Genomic DNA, 11092 nt, shown 5'->3' with positions numbered 1-11092 from the left:
AACTCTGTCCGTATGTTTAATTTGTTATTAGGACGTCTTTTATTCCTTACAAACTACCTTGACGGTTTATTATTTTGTAAAATGATTAAATCTTATTGACAGGTTTTTACTTTGTAAAATATAATCTTATATCCATGATTACTCTGTTACTTATATATATATATATATATATATATATATATATATATATATATATATATATAGGGGATTGGATCAAATACAAATGAAATTAACATACGTGAGAATCAAGTAGAGTAATTATACTCTACTTGATTCTCACGTTTAGCATGTTAATTTCATTTGTACGTTAACATTTTCCTATATATATATATATAAAACACCTAAAATAAACGGATGCCTTATTTTTTCCCAGGGTGGGTGGGGTAGCTAAAGCTCTAGCTTTACTCATCTCTACTATAGGGCCGCCCCTGAGTACGATACTGAGTTCATCTCTACTATTGTGTAGAAATGGAACATATAAATTCTGTTACTTTGTCAAAGTGTTAAATAGAGTTGGTCTAACATGTTTTAGAATTAACTTTTAATGTGAGATTTTTACTTAACATTTGACGTTTTTTGTTTGGCATGTCCAGTTGGTAATAGTTTGTATGTGAACAGAACTTGAAGAGGATTAATGTGTAAAAAGGGAGACATTGGTTGCATTTCTGTCTTGTTCTTGATATGTTGATTATTGATAATAAACAGGAAGCTATTAGCGATAATATTGTTTTAGCATTATATAAGGGTATGTAACCACATGACTTCCATTTTCTCCTATATTGAAGGTAATATTCAACATTATTACAAGTGTTTATGTGGTTATTATGCAAAACAATCCGCTAATACACGGTGAACAATCAGAGATCATTCAATTTATTATATATTTTGTCTCCGTGCTCAATAATTTTTCACCAGTGTAGTAAATGCGTCTCTATTTCGATGAGCTGGTGATAGAATGGTAATGACTATAGTTGGTTTTCTATTTGACCTAGGTTCAATTGATGCCCCACCCATAAATAATTTAGTTTTGACGGTACTAGATGATAATATTCGAGTGTGTAGCATTCATAAATTGAATTCTCAAGCTGCACGTGTATTATCTCAGCGCATTATGAAGCATTCGGGGATTATGTGGGGGTTATAAAAAAAGGCAGTGAGTTGTAGAAAATAAAACAGGAAAACATATTATATTAATAATAATAATAATAATAATGAAATGAATGAATTAAAAAAAGGAAAGGTTGCGACCCGATTGCATCTGCGTGTGCAAGGAGGAGGACCCGTTTGTCTCTGCAACTCCGCCCGTCATTCTCTCTTTTTCTTTCTCTTTCTCTTTGAGAAGAAGAAAAAAGAAAAAAATGAATTGAATTTGAATGAATCTCTAAATCCAAATCTGAATCTAAATAAATCTAATTCTTCTTGAATCTAAAAATGGAAGTTTCCGATACTTCCACAAAACAACAACAATGCTCCGACCGTCTATACTTGGTTCCTTTCGGGTAATAATATCCATTTTTGTTTTTACAAAATTGGTATTGATTTGATTTGTGTTTTTCTGCAGGTGGTGGAAGGAGGCTGAAGATCCAGATGAAGAAGGTGTTTTATACGATGCGTTGCCGGCTTACGCTGGTCCTATGAAGATTCTCAACATTTTTAAATCAGATCTCGCTTTTAATCTTATTATTAACAAACAACGAGATGATAATAATCATAAAAAGTATGCATTGGTTTCTGCAGATATGTGGCTTCAGGCCCTTAAATGGTATGTTGCGGATATGATTTTATTATCATGTTAAGTTAACCAACAATTATATATTCGTATTGTATGATACGAAATAGGCATAGCGATGCTGCTGCCAAGGATGGAAATGGAAATGGAAATGGAAAGACTTCAACCGAAGATGTATACCCTTTACAACTCAAGCTTTCTCTTTTACAAGATTCCAACGCACCCGGACTCGCAGTTAGAATCACCAAAAAGGTACTAACTACCTGTACCCACCCTTTTATTCCAAAAACATATCATCAATCCATATAATATTTACTTCTCAGGACAATGCTGTCGAGTGCTTCCGAAGAGCCTGCAAGATTTTCAGCCTAGAGTCTGAACTTGTAAGTGCATACTTTGTTCGCTCTTTTCATCATATTCCTTATAGGAGGAAACTACTCTGTAAGTGCAGTTACACATCTTGGATTTTTCTGGACAAACAACCCACTTTCTTCTGAATAACAACACAAAAGACTCTCCTAGACAGTCAGATCAAGATGTAAGTCTGTGCCTCCCACGTAAATGTGCATGCCATTTCTTTGAAGACTAGTATTTAACTAATAATATAACCTCAGATTCTGTTGGAGTTGCAAGTTTACGGCTTATCAGATTTGAATAAAAACAAAGACAATACTAAAAAGGACGAGATTTGCTCAAAGATGAATGGTGCAGTCGCAAATGGAAGCTATTGCGAGAAGGGTTCGTTGGGCCTAACGGGCTTACAAAACTTGGGAAACACTTGTTTTATGAATAGCTCTCTCCAATGTCTTGCACATACACCAAAGCTTGTTGATTACTTTCTTGGAGATCACAGGAAAGAAATAAACCATGATAATCCATTAGGCATGAATGTATGTTTCTTTCTTTCTTTCTTGCTCACTCTCTTCCTTTTATTTTATTCTTCACTAGGTAATAATGATTTAGGAGTTATAAAACAGTATTTTGAGCTAATTTATGATTAAATTTACATATAAATACACTAATTAATATTTATAAATTAATTAGTAAAGTAATAGAACATAAAAATGAAAAGAGATGTTCATGATTCATAGATCTTTAAATATATGAATTACAATGATTTTTTATGAAAGATTCGATCACCAATGATACTTTTTTTTATTAGAGTAGATAGATTCTTCTTGAAATGATTGTTTGTTACACTTTGGGCAGGGTGAGATTGCAATGGCATTTGGAGATCTTTTAAAGACATTGTGGGCTCCTGGAGCTACATCCGTGTCACCAAGATCATTTAAGTCAAAGCTCGCTCATTTTGCTCCTCAATTCAGTGGCTTTAATCAACATGATTCTCAAGTTTGTAGCCCTCTGATTCACTGCCTTCATTTTGTTTGTTTGATGATGCCGCAATGACTAGTTTGTATGCTAATGCAGGAACTTCTTGCTTTTCTGTTAGATGGACTTCATGAAGATCTGAATCGTGTTAAATGCAAACCTTATGTTGAAGCCAAAGATGGAGATGGTAGACCAGATGAAGATATAGCTGATGAGTATTGGCAGAATCATCTTGCTCGTAATGACTCGGTTATAGTTGATGTATGCCAAGTAAGTAAACTATAGCAAACCTTTTGCTTGCTTTTGTTTTTTGTAATGCTTATCACTACAACCTCTTGTTGACTTGAATTTTGTATTGTAACTAGTGGCTTACGCGGCTGCTCGGTGTTGAATAAAATTTATATCGAAACATACGTGTTGTTCGACCGGTACCGATTCTGTTCGGTTCATTACAAAGTACTTTTTTAATACAAATCCGTTTTCAATAGAATATATATTCATGAGAATGTTTAAATAATTAAACGTAACTGTTTACTTAGTTTTAAAAGAAACTAACGGATGCCCGTTATTAGAGAAAAGTTAAATTCAGTGTTAAACGAAATGCTATTGAAACTGGAAACCAAACCATATAGAAGAATACCGGTATTGATACTGAACAAACGGCGAAATATTATCGAAACTGGAAACCCAACCATAAAACTGAATACTGCTAGGGTTTGATATGTTACAGATTGAATTTAGAGAAGATAATAGGGATAAAAGGAAGAACGGTTATATTATTGAAAACGAAAAGAAAGATTACAAGATATTCCCGGGCCTAGCCCTCTCTCACCGCATAAGCAGGAGCCATGGCAATGCCATCTTAAACCTAAAACATACTCTAAATCTCCCTATTAGCTATTAATATCTATTTATAGACATATAAGTTGCACTTGACCCCCTCCCAAAATAGACAAATGACATTTAAACTAGAACTAGAGCATGATTCCTATCATTACTCCCCCCTTCAAAACAGTCTTGCCCTCAAGACTGCGAACGAACTGACTCAACAACCAAGCGGAGGCTTCCCGAGAGCGTTTTCAGGTGGTCGACCCTGCCCATGCACCACCCACAAATGATATGATCCAACTAGTAACTCAATAACAAGACTTACAGTCTTGTTCCACCAATGAATACCCGGTAATTCTGTAATAAAAATAAAAGTTCCAATAGAGGTAAACGATCCAAAAGATAGAACCCGGTCAGCAAGAGTGGTCCAAAGCTGAGAAATCCCCTTGATGAAAAAGCCATCAGTATCACTACTGGAATCTCCTCCTTTTCCTATTCTAAAATAAACTTCAAACCCTTTTGGACTATCATGAAGCAATGTGATATGTGAATTCTTATTAACGCTCCCCTTTGCTACAGCAGTCTTGTCCTCAAGACCGAGGCCGTAAAACTGTTCTTTGACCAAAGTTGTGTCGTCCCAAGTTGCATCAGCAGAAGGTCTGGCCCTGCCACTGCTCTACCAAATTATGGCCATCCCATAGTGGCCGAGTAGTCAACATAGCCAAGTAGTCAACAAGGTCGTTGTTCAGAATGTTTGAATAAGCACCAACAATCCTCATTAAAGCAAAAAATGAATCCACTGTTCGAAAAATTTGCACCATAAAGTCTTGGTTCTTGAAATAATTTCTTACCACTCTTGGTGAATGAAATACCAACAATTTATGGTTATATGTAACTGCTATTATTAGTTCACCACCAGATGCTATATGTTGAATGGAGCCCTTCGTTGTCAGTAATTTCATGATATCCCACTTATCTGCCCTTAGCAATTCTGCCTCACTAGGATCTTGGGATTTGGGAAGAGAGGCGCCTAAAGAGAGAATGTCCAGTTCTGAAACGGAATCCTTCTTTGATGACATAGACAGTAGGCCAATTACATGAGGAAGAAGCAGCCGATTCTGGTGTAGTATGGTGTTAACAGGTGGTGCGACAGCATGCGACCTTGCGTTTTCAATCCAACCAGAGTCCCAACCCGGTTTCCATCCAAAAGTTTGAACAACACGCAATTCACTACCAATTTTGCCTCGACTTTGAGGATCAGTGGGTACATTATTTGTAGGCCTATGAAATCCCGGAACAAAATTCATTGGATGAAACTTGAAATCACCAGTTTCATCTGGATTTCCCGTTAACAATTTGGTAATCGCGAGGTGGTTGATGAAAATAAACTCTGAAGACAAAGGTGAAGAGAGAAACAGGGCGACATCCTTCAATTGATTTACAAGTAATGATTTACCCGTCATATTGGAGGAAGAGGAAGAAAGAAGCGGAGCGCCTGGAGGAAGCTTTCCATCTAACGAGCCCTGATCTGGAGAGTATCGGCCCATTACCATTTGCTCCACATCATGGCCCGCTCCTGTACCAGAGCCCAAAGCTCACTGAAGATTATTTGATTTGGCCCAACTATCACCTCTCAACCCCGATTTGGCCTGATCGATTGATTTTTTGGCTGATCTGGGTAGGACGACAGTTACCTGAGCCTCAGGTGACGAAGATCCAGAATAAAAACTGATCGATCGCATATTAACAGTGCCAAACACATCGGAATGTGGATTGTTGATCGGATCTTCAGTTTTGTTGTAACCAGAAATTGGAGTAATAGGACCAGATGTAGATTCAGATCCAGATAAAACCCCGCCGGAAAATCCAGATCCCGACGAACCATCGACGTTCTGTTTTTTTCTGATGTCTATTGACCTCAAGCGTTCTTCAGATCTGGACACGAGTGCCTCCAATTGAGCTATAAGAGATGAAGGTGAAGAAGTAGAACCTGAAGAGCGATCTGGAAGTGGCGACGGAAAACGGGAACACGAAGATTCAACCACAGAAGTGACGGGACTGGAATTCTGTCGTCCAATCCAAGCAATCACCACCTTCCGAAATTCTCTGGATTCAGCTCTATGATCTTCCAATACCGTCAAGGTGTTTTTGATTTCAGCGACAGCACCTTGAAGCTGTGTGATCTGCTTTTCATGAGCGTTTAAACGAGTAATTGTAGGAGTGTCCATGGAAGATAAAAGGAATCGGCAGGTCTAAGGCAGGTCGGACCAATGTTAGGGTTTGATACGTTATAGATTGAATTTTGAGAAGATAATAGGGATAAAAGGAAGAACGGTTATATTATTGAAAACGAAAAGAAAGATTACAAGATATTCCCGGGCCTAGCCCTCTCTCACCGCATAAGCAGGAGCCATGGCAATGCCATCTTAAACCTAAAACATACTCTAAATCTCCCTATTAGCTATTAATATCTATTTATAGACATATAAGTTGCACTTGACCCCCTCCCAAAATAGACAAATGACATTTAAACTAGAACTAGAGCATGATTCCTATCAAATACCGATACCGACTGAAAGCGAAATATTATCAAAACTTGAAACGAAACCCTATAAATGTCTATGGGTACTTTAACCAATGTTGTTTATTCGGTATCGGTTTAGTTGGGTACGGTGCATAAACGTGAAATACAAAAACTGTCATCGTCATTGAGTGGTTGAGGTGCATAATTTGCCAAAGTTATCGATCCAAGCATGTGCGAAAAGCTGTTTACAATACCATAAAATACTTAACTTTGAATACAACTCCAATTCCAATAAAATTTATATTGGGATGTTGAGAAAAAAATGTAGCAGTGTGTCTAGGATTTTAGAAAAAGTCACCCACCTAAGAAAAATCAAATTAATGATAAATTAGATATTATAAAAAAAAATAGTTACTGGTCATAGCTAGTTGCTAATTGTATTCTATATTAATAATACTGGCAGGGTCAATATAGGTCAACACTAGTATGTCCAATTTGCAAGAAGGTCTCGGTGACATTTGACCCGTTCATGTATCTGTCATTACCTTTACCATCGACATCAATGAGGACAATGACTGTGACAGTTGTGCCTTCTGATGGAAGTGCTCACCCGACTTCAGTTACAGTTACTGTTCCCAAACAAGGTAAGTTTGAAGATCGTATGCGTGCTTTGAGAATCGCATGCTCTTTAGGGGATCATGAAACCCTAATGGTGGCTGAGGTAATTAACTTCAAGCAAATTTATGTTCTTAATTGTTCATCTTTTAAGTTAGCTAATTAATATATTCAACAGGTATACAACAATCATATCATACGGTTTCTAGGGGAGCCTACTGATTCATTATCTTTAATTAGGGATGACGATCGCCTTGTTGCTTATAAGTTAGAAAACAAATTTGAGAAATTTTCTCGGGTTGTTTTTGTCCAACAGCAGATGGAAAAGTAAGTTCTATGTCTGTTTTGTATACTGAGCTTATATAAAACCGATATTAATGGCATTACATTGGGATATTATCTGAAAATATATAAAAAGTACAACTTACTCATTTTAACTAAGATCAAATACTAAGAAAAACTAACATACTTTCTCTATTTTCTTATATAAACCCGAACTTGCTTTCTTTCTTTCTCTTTAATTTTCAGAAGTTCCTTAGCATATTTTAAACATTAAAGTACTTCCACATGTAAAATTTTAAAGAATTTTTGATTTTTTAAGTTGTTGATTCTACGTGAGGGTAGAATTGAGATGAATTAATGTTTTAAGTTGGACAACTGGAAAGGAAAAGTCGTTCAATGTTCGTTTTTTCTTTTTCATTTTTGAATTCAATAAGTTGATAATAAAAAATAATCTTTCAAAAACAATATAATAAAAGTACATGATTGTGGATGACGTAACTCAATATAAAATAAAAAGATAAAAACATATAAAATGGTTTGTATACATTTTAAAGCGTGAAATAGTTATAAACAAATGATTTTTATCGCTATTATAATGTGATTTTTCAAATAATGTTTTCATGATTGCACCAATCATATTTAAGAGAGATTTATTTTTATTTTTACATTTTTTATTTTTATTATTATTTTTTAAATTTACCATGTTAAGGGGGGCTATATGATTAAAAGAACTAAAAGCATGTTGGTTTCATGTGTGCAAAATATTGTTAAGGGACCTTTACAAGAAAAAAGAAACATAAAGAATGTTGGTTTATATTGAGCAAAAAATGGTTAACAGACTTTTACGAATGAAAATAGAAACAGAAAATATGGTCTTTTCCCTTTAGCTAATTAAATTTGTTTGCTTCAGTTTCCTTTCTCCTTGGTCCGTCTTATGACAAAATGACATATTGCTGTGCGTGATAACAAAGTTGTATTTTCAGGAATTCAACATCCGAAACTCACAAATTAAGTTGCAAGGCATTTGGGCTTCCTCTTGTAGGATGTGGTGAACTTGTAAACGGACAAGATATTCATGATTTATATTTTAAAGTATTAAAACCTTTCACAACAAAAGCTAAAGAAAATCATAACACTGTAACCGAGGGTGAAGAAAGAAACATCCCTAAAGACACCTCAGCTTGTGATGTGAGGTTCTATTTTACTGATGATAATGGAAACATCAAAGGTTCTGAGATTATTATGGATGATTCGTTAGAGTTGACTGGTCAACTGAACGTTGTTGTATGCTGGTCTGATAACATGCTTAAACATTACGATCAACACCTTCTTAGCTCACCAGTTGAAGTTTACAAACCCGCTCTATTTAGCAAACGGCCTCAAGAGTCGGTTTCGTTGTATATATGCCTGGAAGCTTTCCTTAAGGAAGAACCACTTGGACCAGAAGACATGTGGTAAGCTTGTGCTATATTCATCTACATTTATGAAGTATTCATTGCAAATTTGTAATACGTGTTAATATTATAGGTACTGTCCTGGCTGTAAAAAGCACAGGCAAGCGAGTAAAAAGTTAGACCTATGGAGACTGCCGGAGATTCTAGTAATTCATTTGAAGAGATTTTCATACAGCAGATTTTTGAAGAATAAATTGGAAACATATGTGGACTTTCCTATAAATGATCTTGATTTGTCAACATGTGTTGCATACAATAATGGGCGATCAAGCCATCGTTACATGCTTTATGCGATTAGTAATCATTATGGAAGCATGGGAGGAGGCCATTATACCGCCTTCATCCGGGTAAGCAAGCATCCACTCTTATTGTGTTAATAACAATAGGCAACACCTATTAACAATACATTATTTTATTTTTAAAGCTTTCAGTTTCACCCCCTTATACTATAAATAATATACGTTTTTAGCTCTTTATTAATTGATTTATTTTTTTTAAATAACTTGTGTTTGTTTAGTTTCTTAGAGAAACTGAATAAACAGTTGTGTATACTTGTTTTTCTTTCGGCATTTCAGTATGAATTTGTTTAAAATGGATCGATAGTATGGTACTGGCACTCGTATATACAAAATTAACCCCAACTGGCAGTACCGGTATTCGTTTTTAGGTTTTAACAGTTGTGTTTAATTTTTTTTTCTTGATATTTAGCATAAATTTTGTTTAAAACAAAGTTGTATTCAAAATAGAGTATCTTTTTTTTTAATATCATAAGCTATACGAGTGCCGGTACCTGACAAACCGAATCAATTCTGACCAAACAACATCGGTATTCGTTTATGGTTTTGAATCAATGTCAAACCCATGTCGATATCCGTTTGTGCATATCACGAATTTATTTTCTGGATTTTGTTTTTCGGTTGTTAAAGAGAGTACAAGTACCAAAACAAACCGAAGGATGGAATTCCCAACGGAGAATCCCATTAGTTAATATTAAGTTGTAACTGTATATTGTTGAAGTTGTCCAATTGGTATCATACATACTCATATTTTATGTTTGGTGTCATGAAGCATGATGGTGATAGATGGTTCGACTTTGACGACAACTATGTTTCTCCAATTGATGAGGGCCGGATCAAGACTTCCGCTGCGTATGTTCTTTTTTACAGAAGATTAGAAGATGTCTGACATTAAGCCCCAACTCTGGATCAAATTTCTTCATTCTTTTCACATTCATGAGTTACTACTTCTAACACCTATATCGCGTTTTAACAGTTCAAAGTCATTTTTTGGAATACGATTATACATTCTACATTTATTATATAGGATGCATCTGATCGTTGTAACCTTGTGTAAATTACAACAATTTGTCATTATTTCTGGATGTTGTTGCATGCAACATTACATACATATTCATGGTACCATTTATCTTACGTTGTAGTCGTAACAATAATATGATCTACCAGACGAATTCATCCGTTGATGTGGTTTATCAGCTTCTGGGTTTTAGAACAGTTTATTTCACATGGTTTTTAGCATTTGTGGTTTCGCTTGAATCTATAGGACTAACACACTTTGGGTTTTCTATCTGGAAGGGTGTTTTGCACAAAAGTGACTGTATAACTTTCAAGTTAATAAGAATTTAAACAAAGGTGAACGCATTCATTATCCATTATTCTAGTCGCTCTGTTAAGGTTATAATAAACTTGAATAACATGACAGTGCCGATAGGGGTGGATTTAGTGTCGGGCTAGGGAGGCATAGGCACCCGTTTAAATCTATAATATAGTAGGTTGAAAGACCCAAGTGTCCCCATACATATTTTTTATTGTCCAAAACCCAAGTTTTAAGGGGTGTTTGGGATTCCATACTTTTCCTCCTTATAACATTATTTATTCTAAGTTAACAAGTAAGGGTATCCCGACTTATATATATTTAATATGACACACAATATCATGACCTATCAAACACCTTGTTAACTTTTCTAGGAAAGTTAAAGAAGTTAAAAAGGAGCTTAAATAAGCAATCCTAAACACCCCCAAGTTTAATTTTTATTTTGAAAATAACAATTACTTAATTGTCTAACCACTTAAATTGAAAATTTTGAAGTTTGCAAGTTATACATGAGAGGAGACTAACAGGTGCCTTCTGTTTCACATATCAGTTTTGCTTTCTTACGGTTTAGATTTTCTTGTGATTTCGATTTCTTATTTTTATTTTGTAATAAAGGAAACACGCATCAAATATGTAGTTGTTTTGACTTTAATTTCTATTGGTTTCGTTTTGATTTTATTGTTTATGTTTTTCTGTGAATCTAAAACACATAAGAATTTT

The 11092-nt window shown here is 35.0% G+C and overlaps 1 protein-coding gene across 1 annotated transcript; it reads left to right on the top strand.

Moving 5' to 3' along the window:
- Positions 1 to 1429: 1429 nt before the first annotated feature.
- Positions 1430 to 10104, top strand: LOC143568306 (ubiquitin carboxyl-terminal hydrolase 8-like). The gene is made up of 13 exons (XM_077054493.1): positions 1430 to 1499; positions 1562 to 1762; positions 1840 to 1981; positions 2053 to 2112; positions 2181 to 2267; positions 2344 to 2619; positions 2939 to 3079; positions 3158 to 3328; positions 6874 to 7131; positions 7204 to 7352; positions 8291 to 8761; positions 8835 to 9108; positions 9830 to 10104. Exons 1-13 carry the CDS (start codon positions 1432 to 1434, stop codon positions 9944 to 9946), a joined length of 2415 nt encoding a protein of 804 aa, XP_076910608.1. The 5' UTR covers positions 1430 to 1431; the 3' UTR covers positions 9947 to 10104.
- The last annotated feature ends 988 nt before the right edge of the window (positions 10105 to 11092 follow it).

Source organism: Bidens hawaiensis, unplaced genomic scaffold (assembly GCF_021521415.1).
Source record: "Bidens hawaiensis isolate Kalapana, Puna unplaced genomic scaffold, B.hawaiensis_p1.1 tig00023903_1, whole genome shotgun sequence".
NCBI lineage: Eukaryota > Viridiplantae > Streptophyta > Magnoliopsida > Asterales > Asteraceae > Bidens > Bidens hawaiensis.
This window is presented reverse-complemented; position numbering and strand designations above follow the sequence as displayed.